Source organism: Chiloscyllium plagiosum, unplaced genomic scaffold, assembly GCF_037043375.1.
Source record: "Chiloscyllium plagiosum isolate Xiang-an unplaced genomic scaffold, Cpla_swu_hap1 HiC_scaffold_5, whole genome shotgun sequence".
Classification (NCBI taxonomy): domain Eukaryota; kingdom Metazoa; phylum Chordata; class Chondrichthyes; order Orectolobiformes; family Hemiscylliidae; genus Chiloscyllium; species Chiloscyllium plagiosum.
In genome coordinates, this window is record NW_028270143.1 from 44,198,919 (window position 1) to 44,219,422 (window position 20,504).

Sequence of the window (20,504 nt, forward strand, 5' to 3'; positions counted from 1 at the left end):
AATCAGTTTTGAGGTAACTTTCATTTTGCCAATGCTTGAGCACTTTGGCTTGGCTAATAACCTGAGTAGTTAAGGCCATTATCTAAATTAGCACCTTGTTGTGCTTTAATTCACAGAACTGCAACATTTCTTGACTCACCAGCATTATTCATGTTAACCTAGAAGCCATGATCACATTTTCAAAACGACACATGTATTTTTCCCTGCCAAGAGCACTATGGGTTAATTTGTGTGTTATCTCCTAAACCTTTTTATTCAGCCCTGTCTTCAGCAGGTAGGAATTCATATAATTTTCTCTCACTTGAAATATTTGTCAGAAGTCTGATTTTGCACTTGGATATTTCTAGAAACTCCTCTTTCCCTTGTAATGGAAAACGATACCTTTTCACCTTTGGAGCCAATGTCTTCAAGCAATCAACATAAATCAGGTAATCTTAACATCCGTGCATTTATCATAATGCCCATAAGGCCTTTATTTTTTCTTTCTTTCCAGGGGATCTTTGAGGAGAAAAAAGAGCTAACAACATTTTAAAACTTTCCCTCAATAGAGTCTATAGATGATTTGTTAGATTTGAAAAAGGAAGAAAAAGAATCTCTCTCTGTGAGTGGTAAGTGCAAAGAAACCAGGAAGTATTTAGCCAAATCAATTTAGTTGAAAATTAGCTGATCATTGATCAAATCAAAAAATGTGATAGATTGCAAATGTCCTTAATCAATATAATTATGGAATGCTGTATATGTAGTTCTCAATTTGAGTCAGTCCATAATTCACATTACTGTAATATACTGGCCATCTGTTTATTATCATTGAAATGTTTTTTTTCTATGGTTTTATCCCAAAATACTTTAATTTACTCATTTTGATTGCATTTTACTGTGATTTATTCAAAAATATTGATTTAATATTAATTTGTGCCAATGTTTGAATTTAGCTTTGAGAAATTAGAAGAAAATAAATGGTGAAAGTGACAGTTCAGCAAAAACAACAGGGCAGTTTCCTCTGCATGAAAAGAAAAGTTAAATCAGGAGTCTGTTTTTTCCAATCATGAATATTTGGTCCATTACTACCTATAATGTTTAAATCACTTCCTTTTATTGTTGGTGTGCTGCAAGGGATGTGCTGCCAAATGACAAAGGATAATGGCCCAACGTTTGCAGTTGCATTGCTGGTGAAGTGACCACCTTTTGCCATAATTATGCTGTGAACATTAAAGCATAAAAAATTAAGATTGTGAAGCTGAAAATAGTTTTTACCAACATTCAATAAAAACTTGGCTGATTTTCTACTTCAGTTACATCTTGCATTTCCCTAAAATTCTTTGATTCCATAAAGGTCCAAAACATTGCTTATCATCGATTTAAATAAACTTAACAGTTCAGTATTTGCAACCCTATATGCTGGAAGATTGCAAAGGTTCATAATCCTTTAAGTGAAGAAATGTGTACACCTCTCCATCTTAAATGACCACTTTCTATCTCTGATAGTAGTACTCCGTGTTATAAGTTCCCAAACCATTGAAAAACCATCTCCCATTGTCCGCTTTGATAAGCCCCTCAATTTTATATGTTCCAATTGGAACACCTCTCATTTGTAGTATTGCGGTCTCGCCCTGGCATGGCAGTCTCAACTTGGCATGGTTGTTATCTTGTCCAAAAGGGGTGGTCTCAGTTTGGAGTGGAAGTTGTGTTTGGTAGCGGCTTCCAGGTATTCCAGCATTCGTCATTTTAATCGACTTACCCCAAACCAAAATTCATCTGAGATGAACTTCTCCTTAATTTTCACTTTTTTTTCTTATCTATAACTTAGGTGGTTAATACAGGTACCATGGTGTGGCAACTTATAAAACTTTTCACTTTGTTTTGTAAAAACACATGTAACAATAAATTGCTGTTCTATTCTATTCTTCTAAAGTCATTTCTCATTGGATAATCCCCTCAACTCTGGGAATAAATGTAGTAAACCTTCTTTTAAGGCATTGTATCTTTTGTTAGATAAGGAGAGCAAAGGCATTTTTCAATTCTCTTTCCCATAGTGGGTTAGTGACTGTAGGTATTTAATCAGGCAGGAGAATGGCAGTGGTGACTCCAACACATTCCTGCCTCCATACCGTGGGAAGGCCTTCCTGCCTTGCTGACAATTAAGGTCCTTCAATGGGTAACTTGTGTATACTGCACGCACTTAAGTACAAGGTAAATGAACTTGTAGCACAGATTGAATTTGCCAAATTCAGTGTTATGGGCATTATAGAGATTACAAGGTTACAAGGCAATCAGGTCTGGAAACCAAATATCAAAGGAAATGTGTCCTCTCGAAACAATGGGCAGATGTGACCTTGTTAGTAAACAATGAAGTTAAGTTGTTAGCAAGAAATGATTATAGGGTCAGGTGCCCTGAGGAGCAACGTTTTCATGCAGAGGGTGGTGTCTGTATAGAACAAGCTACCAGAGGAACAGACGGAGACTGTTACAATTACAACATTTAAAAGGCATTTGGATGGGTATATGAATAGCAAATGTTCAGAGTGAAACAGGCCAAATGCTGGCAAATGGGATTGGATTAATTTAAGATATCTGGTCAGCATGGACGGGTTGGCCTAACAAATGTTGGCCTAAAAAAAGTTGACATCTTGTTAATGAGGAATAACTTGGTTTTTAATTTTGAACTGTTAGCAACAACTTTGCCCCCTGGAAAACCAACTTGGTCAATTTATTCCGTGATAAAATAGTTTTTAATATTAATCAAATTTGAGCCTTTAGCTTCTAAAGTGTACCTTTACTTCACTCTTAAAAATATATACAATGCAAACAAAATAATTTGTGCATTTTACTTCCTGGTTTGCGGTGTGTGAAAATTCTTCAATGTGAGTGATTGCTTACCCAGCTTGATGTTGTTCCAGTTTTGTTAGAAAGGTGCAGTCCTTGAGATATTGTAAAGGTCAGTTTCTCTGATATCATTGCTTTCAGCAAGAGGCCACAGTAGAATTAGATAGGTTTTCCACAGTTCACAAGACTAATTTGAGCAAATCCATAAGTTGGAGCCAAACAATGCAATTGAACCATTTAAACAATTTGCTTATATCTACAGTCTTGTCAAGGCCCTGTAAATTGGCATGGAGCAGAAAGAAATCTTTTTGTTCACTGATATCTTTATGAATAAATGGACAAAATGGTGGGATAAAACATAATACAAATCAAAACATAATACAAATTTAACGAGTTTCAATTTCATTGCGCACTGAGTTAATTGAACTACATTTAGATGCAATTTTTCATGATTCAGCTCAGAGAAAAAAAAATACGAATTACTCTTGATTTCTAATCAGAAAATGTTGCTGGAAGCATATTGCTAAGATTAAGCTTGGATGTAACACACTTAACAATAAAATAAAAGTTCCCAACCCCTCTTCCGATTTCACACATGAACATTTTTCATATTTAATATTTTTATATTTAATATTTCACATATGAAGAATTATGACAATCACATCTTTAGGAGGCAAAAATTAGACACCTGAGGTGATAATTTTACATTTTTTTGTCACTGTCTAAAGTGGTTGATAGTGAACTGGCAGTCCATTTTACATAACTCCTGACCTTGAAATCATTGGTAGTAAAAGTCATGGGGTTCTGTATCAGGAGTGAGATTTGCTCAGTCAGCTCATTGCTTCAGTTGCTGAAGACAAAAATCTCTGAGTTCAAGGCAGGTAATCTTGTATGTTTATATGAATATCAAGAAGTTAGAAAATTGTCAAAGTGTTACTTGCTACTATCCAAATAATCCACTTTTTCTTGTATGGGTTTTTTTTAGCTTTGGCTATTTTAACATTCATTTAAATGACAAAAAGGTACATTGAGAGCATACAAAGAAGATTAATATGGGCATTACATTTTTGATTGAAGTTTCATAGCCTGACAATAAATTGCTAATTGATGCAGACAGGACATTACAGCCTTGATGCAATTAAAACAATATCACCGTATGCTATTTTCATTCAGATCATTTTTGAGATTTGAGAGAGCAGGGTAAATACTGTCCAGTTACTTTAACATTGGTCAAAAAGAAGATACTGGAATCTTTATTAATTTAGCAAAGTGTTCAGAAAATGTCAGTTCAGTCAGGTCGAGTTAACATGGTGATGTGAAAAGGGAATAATGTTGGATTAAATTGCTGGAGTTTTTTTGAGGCAGTAACAAGCAATATGGATAAAAGGGAATCTGTGGATATGTGGCACTTCGATTTCCATTTTACAAAGGACCGTATCAGAGATAACTATGCAAAATAAACCCACATGTTGTAAGGAGTAACATAATAGTGTGGATAGAGAATTGGTGAGCTAACAGAAAATCAAGTAGGCATAAATAGATCTTCTTTGGGTTAGGAAGATATGATGAGTGGCATGCCACACACTGGGGTTTGAGAAGTTGCAACTTCTATTACCATACAACCTGAGTGTATGGTAATTAAATTTGCTGATAACCCAAAGTTAGATTGGAAGTAAGGTGTAAAGAGGAAATATAGATTTTGCAAAGAAAAATAGATTGGTTAAACGAGTGGGGAAAATATTTGACGTGGAATGCAATGGGAAAATGTGAGTTCAGCCAATTTGAAAGAATGGAAAAACAAAATATTATTTAAACGGAGAGAGACTGCTGAACTCTGAAGATGCAGAAGGATCTGGGTGTTCTGGCACATAAATCACATTAACGTGCAATTCAACAAGTAATTACAGGAGTGCAAGTAGTGTCAATTCCTGCAGGGCGTAGAATATAAAAGTGGGAATGTTCTGGTACCCTTATACAGGGCATTGATGTGACCACTTCTGGAGTACTGTATACAGTTTTAGTCACCTTATTTAAGAAAATGTATAAATGCCTTTCATGGAAGGTTTATTCGACTGCTACCTGGGATGGGGGTGGGACTATGTTGAGGAATTATATACTGTGGGGGAAAGTTGGACAGCTGGACCTATATCCATTTGGAATTTGGAAGAATAAGTGGTGAGATTTTTTTAAGATCGATAAAATCCAAAGAGGATTTGGTAAGATGGATACTGATAGGTGCTTTCCCTTGTGGGAGAGAGTACAATTACTTGAAACATAATGGGACTTTAATTTAAGACAGAGGTGAGCAGAAATATTTAAGGCCAAGATGAGTAGAAATATTTCAGACATAAACGGTGGGATTCGAGTTTATGGTGTGTGTTATGGAAAGTTTCCACAGCAGTATGTTAAGGAGCCAACAAGAAGCTGAGCTATTTTAGATCTAGTATTATAATGAAAAGGAATAATTAACAATCCTGTTGTAATAATTGTCACAGAGTCTGATGGTTTAACTTTAGTGCATTAGGATATTTCCTGTCCATTGTTCCTTTGTCAAGCCTGTACTCTAAGGTAGGGATCTGAATCTCTTCTTATACCATGAGCCTGGCTTCAGTTTTGATGGTGTGATTTTAAACCCTGATTTTCTTGGATGACCAAAAGCTTCACCAGAGATTTCAGGTGACACTGGCTTCTTTGTCAGTGTTAGCCTTTTGTGAAAAATAACTTCCTCAGTTTTAGACAGTACATTTGGATCAGCTCAGGCTTGGAGGGCCGAAGGGCCTGTTCCTGGGCTGTAAATTTTCTTAGTTCTTTATTCTTGCCATGAATCCTAATCAATAGGGGTCAGGCATATTCTTTTAAAACTTCTTTATGAAGAGTTTTAGTCTTCTGAATGTCAGGTGTAAGTCCTATCATCTTATATGCCTCAATAAATATGTTGATTATTCACTGAAGATCCATCGCTGGCAGAATACGTATTGTAGCATTATCAGCATATTGGAGTTTAGCGACCGAAATTGGGATGATCTTAGTTTTTGATTAAAACCATCTTGAGAGTAAAGAGTTTGCGATTCACTCATTAAATACACTGCAGATCAGGAGACAGCTTGTTTTTTGTCAGGTCGAGCATGGCAGCTCGGAAGATTGAATTAAAAAGTTAGGTTTATGCATTTATGAAACACATGCCCTACATAAATGTTACTCCATGAATGCAGTGAGCTCATGTAACTTTGTTGTTTCAGTCAAAAAAGGCTTTGTTCTTTGGAAGCAATTCCTCCAAAAAACTTAATCTTTGTTCTTGGATCAGTTGACAACTTTTAATTAGTTTTAAAGCCATGTGATTTGTGGATTTATAACTTATGAAACAAATGGTTTATGAGTGTTATTTGTAATGGACATCGGCAGTATTCTTGAGAAATTAATGGTCAGAAGAACAATGTTTGGAATTTGTTTGAGTGAGACTAAAATAGCAAGAGGCAGCTGATATATTGGTTGGAGTTATTTGTAGGCCATCAAATAATAGTGATTTGTATGGGGTGTGGCATTGGAGATGAGAAAAGCATGCAGAGTATACAGTTGGCATGAGTGACTTCAATCTGCATATAGACTGGGTAAACCACTTGAGCACTAAAGCAGTGGAGAGTGAATTTCTGGAATGTGAATGGAGTTTCTAAAGCAGTAATTTGAGGAGCCAACTAAAGGACAAACTAATTGAGCATTATGGATCGAGAGTGTGGTGCTGGAAAAGCACAGCCGGTCAGGTAGCATCCGAGGAGTAGGAAAATCGCGTTTCCTGATGCAGGGCTTATGCCCGAAATGTCGATTCTCCTGCTTCTCAGATGCCGCCTGAACTGCTGTGCTTTTCCAACTCCACACTCTCAACAATAATCTTTAATGGACTATTGCATGTCTTGCAGCTTGCTTACTACATTCCTTCAAAGTGAAAAAAACTTCACAAAAAAATCAATTGTGGATAACAGAGAAAGTTTAAAATTATATAACATTAAAAGAATAATGTTGTTAAAGTTGCCAGATAAATTGGATTGGGAAATTTATAGAAAGGAGGATCAAGAAACTGGTCAGGAAAGGGCAAATAGATCAGAAATGCAATCTAGCAAAGAAAACATAACAATTGGCTGTTAAAGCTTCTAAATTAAAAAGGAAACATTTTGGCTAAAATGAGTGTGGGTCTATTACACGCAGCATCAGGAGAATTTATAATAGGCAGCAGAGAAATGGCAGAGTGGCTAAATGATTACTTTATGTCTATTTTCACTGAGGAAAATTCCATCTCCAGAATTAGAGATCTAAGAGGCATCGAAGGAAATTAACATTAGTAAGAAAATTGTGCTCGAGAAAATAAGGCTAAAAGTTGACAAATCTTTTGGACGTTACATCCCAAAGTGTTGAAGGAGGTGATTATAAAAATAGTTAATGAATTGGTGATTATCTTCCAAAATTCTACAGGTTCCAAAATGGTTCCAGATTGGAATATCTACGTCACCCATTATGCAAGAAGGAAGCAAGAGAGAAAACCGGGAACTACAGATTTGTTAGCCTTACATGACTAATGGGTAAAATGCTCGGATTAATGATAAAGAATGGGGTAAATAGACACTTGGTTATAGTGACAGAGATGGAAAACAGTCCAACTTGTCCATGCTGACCAGATATCCAAAATTAATTTAGTCCCAATTATGAGGATTTGGCCTATATCCCTCTTAAACCTGTCCTATTAATGTACCCATTCGGATGCCTTTTAAATATTGTAATTGTGCCAGCCTCCACCACCTCCTGTGGCAGCTCATTCCACAGACACACCACTCGTTGCGTGAAAAAGTTGCCCCTTGAAGGCCATAGCAGAAGAGATTTGTCTTGTGCCTCCAACAGAGGTGAGGATTTTGTGTGAAGCTGGAAAAGCAAAGCAGGTTGGACAGCTTCCGAGGAACGGGAGGAAATTCAACATTTTGGGACGAAACCTTTTCCATGTCCTGCTGAAGGGTTTTGCTCTGATACATTGGCCTTCCTGCTCCTTGGAAGCTGTCTCACCTACTGTGCGTTCACATCTATTAACTCTGGCTTTCAGCATCTGTAGTCCTTACTGTCTCCAGGTGAGGATCTTGTGTTTGACAAGGCATGTGGCCAGATCCATAGCAACAGACTCCTCTTTGTCAGACTGAAATGAAACTTTTTTTCATTTCAAGCAGTTACAGGCCAGTGATGTCCATTATATCATAGATTCCCGTTTCTCCACATGCATTGCCTTCAATGTACAAATATACAAGATATTAGAATTTGTTCTCCAAATCATTTTAACCTTGAGCAAATGCTTAGCATTCTTCTGTAACAATTCCAGTTGTAATGAATGCTTGAGCATCTTTAATAGCATCAATCTTCATATTGATTATGAGGAAAGTTTGCTCAACTGTCATTTGAATAGTGTTATAATCCAAATTCTCTTCATGTTTTTTCTTCCTCGCCATTTCGTTCATCATCTTAGACCTCTACTGTGCATTGGCATGAAAATCTTTGCTGATATATTTTGCAGGCTTTTTCTCTGTGTGCAGCTTGTCATAATTTTTAGATGCACTAAATGAAATTGGCTACATGTATAGCCTTATGCAATTTTCTCACACACCACGTCATGGTAAAATAGATTAATCTGAATTACATGAATCAAGCCATATGGTTATCATACCAATGGTCACAGCCTTCCCCAGCTATTAATTATTGGCCTCCAACTATAATGGTTTCAAATTTTCTTTCAATATTATATAATTCCTTACCTAAGATACGATATATTTGCTGTAGATAGAGTTCATTGAACATTGTGAGGACTGATCCTGGGATAACAGGATTGTCATTTGCAAAGAGATTGGATCAACTAGGCCTGTATTCACTAGAATTTAGAAGAACAAGAGGGGTTTTACTGAAACATATAAAATTCAGATAAACCTGAACAGGATGGGTGCATGGATGATGATTCCTCCTGGAGTGAGGTGGGAGGGGGGGATGTGGTTGGGTGAAAGAAGGGGAGAGTGGGAGGAAATGTGGTGGTGGAGAGGGGGGGCGGGGGCGGGGGGGTTGCGGGGATCCATAACGAGGGGTCCTGGTTTCAGGATACAGGATAGACCATTAAGGGCTGAGCTGAGGAGAATTTCTGTTGTACTCAGAGGTAACCCTGTAGAATACTCAGTCACAGAAGCATTGGAGATCAGGTCACTGAAAATACTTAAGACTGAAGTACATAGATTTCAAGACACTAAAGGTGGAGGGTTATGGGAAGAGTGTGAGTATGGTATTGAAATATACAGTCAGCCATGATCACTTTAAATGGTGGAACAGGCTCAATGGGCTGAATGGCCTATTTTAGCTCATATTTCCTGTTTCTAATGCAGTGATTCTGTCTAATTTTTGTTTTGAAAAGGCCTGTATTTGGTAAATATCGTGACTAATACAAAAGTGTGTCCAATAAATTAACATCTAAAAGATTGTGCTCCTTGGCTTTCTTTTGGTGCCTTGCCACAAATTGGAACAATCCTGTAACTGCTGGTATATCTTCAGCTACAACCCTTGGATGGAGAAGTTGTATTTTCTCTTGAGTTGATTTTCCAGAATGTCAGTCTCTTGGAGTTATTCTGAGTAAAGATCTGTCAATCTTTACTCATTGCTCAGTCCCTTAATGCCCAGTGTAAACGTGATTTTGATGGTCTGTTTGTCTGTTTCACTCATTCCTAAATCTAGGAAACATTTTCTATCCATTGGTGAACCAATTTGAATTCATACATTATATCCAACGTATTGTCTGTGCTCTACTTTTAGTTATATTTGCTGATGTAAGAGGTGCACCTAAGAGCCAGAGATACCATTTAAAACCTGACAATGTTTTGAGAAACAGCAGGTCAAACTCATAAATATACAGTAGACGAGAGTGACGCAGTGTTTGGGGAATATGACAGTGGACAAGCTATTAAACCTGTTTGAGTGCAAAATTAACAAGACTCTTCAAAAAAAAAGCATGGTTTGAAAAATAACCATGAAATCCCCAGTTGTTTGTAAAGTGTCGTAGAATTGCTATGCTCCATTTGCGCTATCATACCTGCACCAGCTGTCTGTGAATTTTAACTTGCGCCAATCTCCTGCCTTTTCCCTATAACCCTAGGTTTTTTTTAGAAATAACCATGTAATGCCCTCTTGAATTACAATGTTGAAACTACCTCCATCACACTTCAGGCAGTGCGTTGCAGACCTTAAGTACTGGTTGTGTGAAAGTATTTTTCGTACCTGGCTTTTGTATATAATAGCTTGTGATGGAGGGACTAGGAAGATGTCATGGCTGGAAAAACAACTGGTCAAGCAAAAATAATGTAATCTATAAAATCAGAAGGAAGTACTGAATTTGTGCCAAACCTAACTTGAAGTAGGTTGGCCAAGAGTTTATTTATAGAACCCTTCCTTTCAAATTAATTATTGAGTAGACTATATACAATTGCTTAAGGGTTAGAGCTGGTAGATTGAATGACCTTTTCCTTTTACATTTATATTCTGAATTGAAGCTAAAGTGTATTTAAATGTTACTATCAGATGTAACTGGTAACAGTGGCTTAGCAAGAAGCTGAGCAAGTGTTGACCACATTTGCTTTCTACCAAAATTTTGACACTGAAGTCTGGCAGCTAAATGGTGGGACACTAGATTCTGAAAGTATGAAATAAAGCCCAGTGATTATGTAGTGTCCTTTTAAATGAATTTGCTCATAATAGCTATTAGGGAGTTGGGATTGGGGTACATAGCATGGTTTTCTGTTCTGAAGGCTTAACTGTGTAAATCTTTTGAGAATATTCAATCCCATTATGTTTTTCACAGAAGCCAAATCTCAACATGATTATTTCTATCTCTCAATGTTCTCTTTAATGAACTTGTTCTTGTTGAGTATCAACAAGCTGTTACAGGACAAGGTGGATTGAACAAATTTGCACTCACAGCGGGTAAAGATCTGGACTAGAAATACAAATCATGTCAAAATATCACCATGTGGGACAGAATTTTTTAACCATTCAAATAAGCACAGATTTATAAAATTTATACTGTTCTTTTCATTCTGTGGTGAATAAAATAGAAAATACCTTTTTAAAAAAAAAGTGACAAATTCAAACTGTGTAGTATTGAAGAGAAATGGAAACCATCTAATTATTGCAAATATTGTTTTATGTGTAATGGAAAATGATCAGAATGGGTGATCATTTGTTAACAAACACCGAACCATAGCTTGTGGTAGAAGATGGGATTGAAATAGGTGGTGATGCTAAGAAAAAATAATGTGCACATAGATATAAAATTTCTCAAGAAAGAGACATTGCCAAAGAAAGAAGCTTGGTCAGAAGCACTTCTGCATTTTATTTAATATCCAATTAACATTTTGTCAGCATTCTTTACTCAACCAACCCATGTATAGGTACTTTGTATAACAGAGCAATTATGGTCATAACAGAACCAATTTGAGGTAGTTAAGCCTTGTATCAAATTAATATTCTTATAATGATATGATCAAATAATTAATCTTTTTGTAAATTTCTGAGAATGAGAGTTTCATGTTTAAATATTCCCATGCACACCATCAACTTGCAGTATTTTCTGTGAATATTAATATCTGAATGGCATTATCTATTTTTAATTCTAGCCTCAACAGGTCTGCTGACCAATCCCATGGAATCTCGCACAAATGAGAAGGATGAAATGGCACTACTGAATGAAATCCTAAATGGTACTTCACTTGAGGAAGGTGACTTTAGCAAGGAATGGCAGGCAGTATTTGGAGAAGATCTCAGTTTCCCCAACAATCCAGCAGCTGGAGAATCAGACCAATTGCCATCACCTTCAGGCTTCCTTCCTTCTCAGTTGTTTGACAAAAGCTTGGGTAATGCATCACTTTCAGTTGCCAGTAAGTAAGGCTGTAACTTGATAGCAACATCTGCATAACACTTTAGATCAATTGCATTACGTCCCTTTAAATTGCTTACCTGGTTACTCATTGTAGTGACTTTATAAATCTATGTTGGAACTGAACCATTAATAGTGGTCCAACTTTCCATAACATTGTGCTGTTTAATTTGTACTAATGCAAATCATTTTTAAATGTCAGTTTATGATTCAATATTTATATTGGTTATCTACAACTCTTAATTAGTTTGCGAATCCATTTAAGGCAAAGTGCAATGTTGGTCCATAATTTGCAATTACTTTCCTCAATTATCGTTACAAATGGTTGATGTTATGAATTGTTCCAAAAAAGAGCACTTGGATTGTCCCATATTACCTGTACAACTGTGTGTAAAAGAAACCAACAAAATGATAATGAAATGAAACGCTACCACCAGTACAGATATTGAGAGGGAATACTCCAGCTGCCTTAATGTATATCTAGGAAACAGGCAGACAAAAGTTAGCAAATCATGAAGGTATGTTTGGTAATATCTTGTCATTTTCCAACTTTTTGTTGCCTGTTTGCTATTTTTAGGTCTGATTGCTGCCATGGCCAGAGGACATGTGTGGGAAAGCACGAAGCTGAAATGGGTGTAATGCTGCTTAAATCTGCATTGATTCCCTGTACCAGTTGTCAGGCTCTAAATAACCCATTAGAGTGCAAATGGGTGCAGATTTTGCTGTGTGTGTGCTGCCTATTTGCCCAAGATATTGTGCAACCTAACCAGTAGCTAATGCTGTATTATAATGCAACTTTTTAAAATGGTATCAGGAGAAGCAATGTTATTCCTCCTGGGCTCAAACATAAACAATCTTCCAACCTATTGCCTGTTTGTTCATGGCCATCCTGAGAATGATTCACCATTCCCCAGATCTGATATTTGTTTTATTCTTACATTTGGATGTGGGTTTTGCTGGCTGGGCCAATGTTTAATGTCTCGGTGAAGGTGCTGATGAGCTATCACCTTGAACTCGTGCCATAATTGATGCCTACAGACACTACAGTGTTGTTAGGATGGGAATTCCAGGATTTTAATACACTCAGCAATTTAGTTATCTTGCATCTGCTGCCTTTGTCTTTCAAGACGGTAGTGACTGTTTGGAAAGTGTTATTCGAGTAATCTTGGTGAGATATTGCAGTGAATCTTGTACATGGTTCACACTGCAGCCATAGTACATCTGTGGTAGAGTGAGTGAATGTTGAATATAGTGAATGTCAGTCAAGCGATTTTTGTCCTGAATGGTGTCAAGCTTCTGGAATGTTGTTGGAGCTGCGTCTGTCCAGGCAAGTAGAGAATATTTAGTTATGCACTTGAGGTGTATCTTATGGATGATGGGCAGGCATTGGTGAGACAGGAGGTGAGTTACTTGCCACAAGAGTCTTAGCCTCTGACCTGTTCTTATAGCCACAGTATTTGAGTGGTTTCAATTCAAGTTTTGGTCAATTGTAATGCCCAGGATGTTGACGTTTGGGGTCACAGTGTTAGTAATGCCATTGCGTATAAAAGGCAGTGGTTAAATTCTCTCTTGTTGTACATGGTCATTGCTTGGCACTTGTGTGACATGAATGTTATTTACCACTTAACACCCAAGCCTGGATTTTGACCAGGTTTTACAGTAAGTGAGATTGTTTCAGTATCTGAGGTAGTGTGATTGCTGCTGAACACTCAGAAAATCCACACCTCTGGACCTTAAGACTGAACATGTCATTGATGAAGCATTCGGAGATGGTTGAACAGTAGGATATTTTCTCTCCCTACCTCCCATTGACTCCAGTTTTGCTAGGATTTGCTGGGAAAATGTTGATAAAGAATGTTGAGTTAATTCAAGCAAGTGGTACAATCGATGAAATGCAAAATAACCTATCTAAGGTTCTTGCTACCTGATGGTGAGATAGCCAACCTTCCTTCTGAGGAGGAAGGGCTTAATTGCTTAGCAAAAATCTGATATTTAACCTGTCACCCAATCATCACACTATCATTCTTCTCACCATCTCTTGGGAAAGAAATCAAACTATACGTTAACATATAGGTGAGTAGAGTTGAGGAGCTGCAAAAGGGAAAAAGGCCTCCTCGCAGTAGCCAGGATGTGAGAAAGAAAGTAAATCAGGAGTAGTAAAGGCATGTAAGAAATGCGATATTACAATAATCATGGGGGACTTCAATATGCAGTTGGAATTGGAAAATCAAGTTGGTAGCAGAGCTCAAGAAAAGGTACTCATGAAATGTCAAAGATGGCATTTTAGAACAATTTGTGGTAGGGCCCACTATGGGACAAGTATTTCTGGATTTGGTGATGTGTAAAGAGACAGACATGATTTGTGAGCTTAAGGTTGGGAAACACCAAAGATGCAGTGACCAAAATATGATAGAATTCACCCTGTAGTTTGAGAGGGAGAAGTTTGAATCAGATATATTACAATTGAGTAAAAGTAATTGCAAAGACATGAGGAAGGAGTTGGCCAGAGTTGATTTGAAGCAGAACCTAGGGGGGAAGACAGTGGAGCAACAATGGCAGCAGTTTTTGGGGTAATTTAGGAGGCACAGCAGAAATTCATCACCCATAAGAAGAAACTTACTATGGGGAGGGCAAGTCAGCCATGGCTGACAAGGGAAGTCAGGGACAGCCCAAAAAAAGGTATACAATGTGGTGAAGATTTGTGGGAAGCCAGAGGAATGGATGCCTTTTAAAAACCAGCAGAGGATATCCTTTTTAAAAAAAGCAATAAGAGAAATGTTAAGATATGAGAGTAAGCTAGTTAATAATATAAAAGAAAATTGCAGGACTTCTTTTTATAAGATGTATTAAAAGGTAAGAGAGAGGCAAGAGTGGACATTGGACGGCTAGAAAATGAAGCTGGAGAACTAGTAATAGGGAACAAAGAAATGGCAGAGGAACTGCATAAGTACTTTGCATCACTTTTCACAGTGGAAGTCATCAGAATTCCAAAACTTTAAGACAGTCAGAGAACAGAGGTGACTGTAGTGGGCATCAATAAGAAGGTGCTGGGGAAGCTGCAAGATCTGAATACTCAAAGGAACATTATACCTGACAAATCTATTAGAATTCTTTGAGGAGGTAATGAGCAACTTAGATAAAGGAGAGCCAGTGGACATGATCTATCTGAATTTCCAGAAGGTCTTTGTCAAGGTTCTGCACAGAAGGCTGCTAAATAAGATGTTATAAGCATCGCAACTGATCACGTCACAGCATTAATATTCTGTTTGAACAGTTTACCGTTCAGAATGCCGTTCAGTTTACTGTTGAGCAAATAATTCCAAAATTCTGATAGATTCTTTTTGTAGTAATATTCCATTGTGACTTCCAAAATTAGTCATTCAGTTTTGAAATATAAATGTATTGTCAAGTGGGTAACACTGATTTCAGACAGGATATCTGATGAGTTAGATTTACATACCAATTAGAGAGCAATGATTGATGTAAACACTTCAGTGTCAGTCTCATTATCAGGAGGATTACAGCTGAACTGACCTTGGTTAAATAATTTAAATTAATATGTTGATTGAAAATGTCATTCTCAAAGCAACCAAAGCATTGGAGTGAGAGAGAGGAAAAGCTGTAGTAAAGATTAAGTGTAGCTTCCTGCTTCATTTTCAAACTGAGAAATATATGTTTTGTTCTTGATTGGAAAATGTGAAAACTGTTAAATAAAAGGACCAACCCCATGGCAAATAATTTTGATATTTCATACATTTTTTTATTTGCAAGAATTTTTAAAGTTATTTTCTCCTCTTTTTTTTTGTCTTGACACCACACCCCATCCGTCGTTGAGATAGAATTGACCAGCTTCATCCTGAGCATTTGTTCTAAAAGTGATTGTTGAAAATTATCAAAGGCATCCTGGAAATCCCAAAATGCCTGATGCCAGCTGAGATCAAAATTTTACAGCTCAAGTTACCAAGTAGAGAACAGACACATATCACTAGTACCTTGTGTATCAAATCAATAATTTTGGATAAAGAGAGAGTCCACTAATGTTGAGTCAAAACTATAATGAAGATTTCATCAACTATGAGGATGAGAGAGAAGTGTATTTAAGGTAAAGAAGGCAAGGTTTTCATAATGGCTCAAATTCCACAATTAAATGGGGTAGTATTTAACGCCCTCTTGTGTCTTCACTTGGTGTCAGTGGGCATTTACTGAGGTGGAAGGGTAGAAGGTAGTGTCCCACCTTTGCTGCTATTAAGATCCCTGAGTGGACAATTAATGCTCTCCTGCCACTGATGCTATTCACCCTATGACAGGCAATCCAACTTTCTGCTAACCCCACTCTAGCACAACTCCTCCTACCAATGCTTACACATGTTCAGTAATCTTGGGCCTCTGGAAGATGTGGTACTGGCAGCAGCTACCACTTCCTTGGTGACACTGCTGAACAGTGAGGTGTTGCCTTCCTCTGGATCTTGATGGATAGATTTTCTGCCTCAGAATCCTTGATGAAGCCCTGAAGAAGGGTTACACCCAAAACATCGACTTCTGCATCTCCTGATGCTGCCTGGCTGGCTGTGTTCTTCCAGCCTCCTATTATCTACTCAGAATCCTTAATGCCAGGAAAGGGACATTCCTACCCGGTTTGGTGCACGAATGGTCTAATCTGTAGTGGCCTTTCCTTAAAAGACCACATGTGGGGTTCTCGTTTGTTATTTTGCTGGCTGGAGATAGCTCCATCAATGAGAAACATCTCAATCTCAAATGAAACCTTCCCTGTCAACCACTGTGAAGAATTGTAAGGGCAACAGAAAGAGAGACATCTGTGAATATGGGATAGATGGAACTGTGAAAGATATAGAGCTAGATTGAAAGAGAGCACAGCAGCTAAGGGAGAGGTGATTTTGGCAGGTGGGTGGCAATATGAGAGCAGGTGGGCTTTGATGGAATGAGTAGCTGGACAGGCATCAGACTTGATGTCAAAGGGAGACAATTATAAATCAGACCTGAGTGCAGAGAGGAAGAGAGAAAAATATCAGATGCAAAGAAGCAAAATTAGATTTGAGTAGATACTTGGATGAGGCACATGAGGCACCTTCCACCCCAACCTCAAATTCACCTGGACAGTCTCAGACTCCTCCCTCCCCTTCCTAGACCTTTCTGTTTCTATCTCAGGCGACCGAATCAACACGGACATCTACTACAAACCAACCGACTCCCACAGCTACCTGGACTACACCTCCTCCCATCCTGCCCCCTGTAAAAACGCCATCCCATTCTCCCAATTCCTTCGTCTCCGCCGCATCTGCTCCCAGGAGGACCAGTTCAAAATACGTACAACACAGATGGCCTCCTTCTTCAAGGACCGCAATTTCCCCCCCGACGTGGTTGACGGTGCCCTCCACCGCATCTCCTCCACTTCCCGCTCCTCCGCCCTTGAGCCCCGCCCCTCCAACCGCCACCAGGACAGAACCCCACTGGTCCTCACCTACCACCCCACCAATCTCCATGTACAGCGCATCATCCGCCGTCACTTCCGCCACCTCCAAACAGACCCCAGCACCAAGGATATATTTCCCTCCCCTCCCCTATCAGCTTTCCGTAGAGACCACTCCCTCCGCGACTCCCTTGTCAGATCCACACCCCCCACCGACCCAACCTCCACTCCCGGCACCTTCCCTTGCAACCGCAGGAGGTGCAACACTTGCGCCCACACCTCCCCCCTCACTTCTCTCCAAGGCCCCAAAGGAAACTTCCATATCCGCCACAGATTCACCTGCACCTCCACCCACATCATCTACTGCATCCGCTGCAGCCGGTGTGGCCTCCTCTATATTGGGGAGACAGGCCGCCTACTTGCGGAGCGATTCAGAGAGCACCTCTGGGCCACTCGGACGAACCAACCCAACCAACCTGTAGCACAGCATTTCAACTCCCCCTCCCACTCCACCGAGGATATGCAGGTCATTGGACTCATCCACCGCCAAACCACAACAACCCGACGGTCGGAGGAGGAGCGTCTTATCTTCCGACTGGGAACCCTCCAACCGCAGGGGATGAACTTGGACTTCACCAGTTTCTTCATCCCCCCTCCCCCCACCTTGTCTCAGCCGGATCCCTCCAGCCCGGCACCGCCTTCCTGACCTGCAGTCTTCTTCTTGACCTCTCCGCCTCCATCCTACTCCGACCTATCACCCTCACCTTGACCTCTTTCCACCTATCACATTTCCAACGCCCCTCCTCCAAGTCCCTCCTCCCTACCTTTTATCTTCTCCTGCTGAACACTCTCTGCTCATTCCTGAAGAAGGGCCTGTGCCCGAAACGTCGAATCTCCTGTTCCCTGGATGCTGCCTGACCTGCTGTGCTGTTCCAGCAATAAAGTTTCAACTTTGATCTCCAGCATCTGCAGACCTCACTTTCTCCCACTTGGATGAGGCAGCCTGCAGAAGAAAGGGAATGGGAATTGAAAGATAGGGACTTGAGAGAGAGATAGGGGAATGGGACTGGAAATTATGCCCCAAGAAAGGGGGGGGCTTTGGGTGTATGGAATTCAGGCTTAGTGGAGGTCTGGGTTTGGGTAATCAAGATTTCATAGAGTCATACAGCACAGAAACAGATCTTTTGGTCCAACTTGTCTGTGTCAAGCAAATACCTTAAAGTGACTTAGTCTCATTTGCCAGGAGTTGGCTTATATCCATCTAAACCCTTCCTATTCATGTGCCCATCCAGATGCCTTTTTAAATGTTATAATTGTACCAGCCGCCTCTACATCCTCTGGCAACTTGTTCCATACGTGTCACTCTCTCTGCGTGAAAGATTTGCCCCTCAAGTCCCTTTTAAATCCTTGCCCTCTCATCATGCCCTCTAGTTTTTATATTCCCCTACCCTGGGAAAAAAAGATCTTTGTCTATTTACCCTCCCCATGCCCCTCATGGTTTTATAAACCTCGAAAAGGTCACCCCTCAGCCTCTGATGCTCCAGGGAGAAAACAGCCTATTTAGCCTCTCTTTGTATCTCAAACCCGCCAGTTCTGGCAGCATCCTTGTAAATCTTTTCTGAATCCTAAAGTTTCACAATATTTCTCCTATAGCAGAGAGACCAGAATTGAATGCAGTATTCTAAAAGTGGTCTCACCAATGTCCTTTACCGCTGCAACATGATGTCCATTTTAAAACAAAGGTTTCGTTTTTTACTATTTTCTATGCAGTATACTCTTGATTTTAGCTGTGATATTTTGAAGGTCACCAGCAAAGGTCAAAAAAACATTTGCACAATGCTAGGTACTTGTTATATCCCAGTGGGACAGTGCATTGCAAATTGATCCCTGCTATTCCCAGAGTCTTGCCAAATGTTAAAGTTTTAAGGTATACTCAGTACTGTAATTTAGCTGACCAATGCTGATGGAGTGCGCAACCAGGTTTTTCTACGAAAGAATTTTTATTTATTATAATTAATTGAAAGTAAATATGTGGACAGACAGGATAGTGAAGAAGGCATTTGGAGTACTTGCCTTCATTGGTCAGTGCATTGAGTATAGGAGTTGGGACAACATGTTGTGACTTTTTCAGCCAGACCAGCTGATGGAGGTGGGTACAATTACAACATTTAAAAGACATCTGGATGGATACGTGAATAGGAAGGGTTTAGAAGGATAAAGGCCAAATGCTGACAAACAGGACTAGATCAGATTAGAATATTTCATTGGCATGAATGGGTTGGGCCGATGGATCTGTTTCCGTGCTGAGACAAAACTCTATCACTGAGACAAAAAAAAATGCAGAAGCTGGAATCCAAAGTAGACAAACAGAAAGCTGGAAGAACACAGCAAACCAAGCAACACCGGGAGGTGGAGAAGTCAATGTTTTGGGTATTAACTCTTCTTCAGGACTAAATGGGAGTAGGGGGAGCTAAAGATAAAGAGAGAGGGGGAAGGTGTGCTGGGGAGGGGAGAATGGCGTAATGGTGAGGTAGTGATAGGTGGACACAGGTGGTGGGTATGACATGATTGGTCCATGGGAGGAATGAATCCCGTTGGTATGTAGAAGGGAAGGGAGGAGGTAGGACTGGAAAGAGAGTCAAGGGATCCTCAAGGGAGTCCCTGGACTGTAGGTTTCCCAGGCAGAAGATAAGGTGTTGTTCATCCAGTTTGCAATCTGGTTCACGTGACAATGGAGGAGACCGAGGATGGACATGTCAGAGAGGGAGCGGAAGGGAGAATTGAAATGGGTGGTGACTGGGAGGTCAGTCTGGCTGTTTTGAGCCAGGCAAAGATTGTTATGGACCAGGCCAGACCTCCCCCCTCAAAACATTTCAAGAAAGTAGCCCAGACCCTAACTTTGCTGGTTATTTTAAGCAGGTGTAACACTGATATTCCAGGAATGATGCAGTTAATCAAACCACTTAGTTTTAAACAAAACAAACAAAAGAGAACACATTACTTAATAAATTGACTTATTTGAAAACCCAGCAGATTATCCCAACTTAATGATGCTGTTCCAAATGCTTGCAACAATCCCCCCTAAACACCCCCTGGCACAAAAGGTAAAATCAAACACAGGGTCTTGTAGGAAAGATGTCACAGAGAGAGATGGCAGCATGGAACACCCTCTTCCATATTGTTGTTTCTTGGACCAGCAGCCTCAACACAGCCTGACTGCTTTTAGTGAGTAGCCAGACTCCCAAACCCAAACCAGAGAAAAGCTGAGCTGGGAGAACTGGCCCACTCCCCTTTCATTGTACAAGTGCTTTTTTTAAA

The 20,504-nt window shown here is 39.4% G+C and overlaps 1 protein-coding gene across 10 annotated transcripts in view; it reads left to right on the forward strand.

The window, feature by feature from the left end:
• Nucleotides 1–20,504, forward strand: part of ica1 (islet cell autoantigen 1) — a 139,433-nt gene that overhangs the window by 102,041 nt on the left and 16,888 nt on the right. For 8 of the 10 annotated variants that reach the window (XM_043689868.2, XM_087987124.1, XM_043689876.2 and 5 more), the window contains 3 exons: nucleotides 348–428; nucleotides 549–608; nucleotides 11,499–11,759. In XM_043689868.2, the coding sequence (XP_043545803.2) occupies nucleotides 348–428; nucleotides 549–608; nucleotides 11,499–11,759 (402 nt within the window). The remainder of the gene's footprint in view (nucleotides 1–347; nucleotides 429–548; nucleotides 609–11,498; nucleotides 11,760–20,504) is intronic. The other 2 variants (XM_043689871.2, XM_043689873.2) reach the window with 2 other exon arrangements.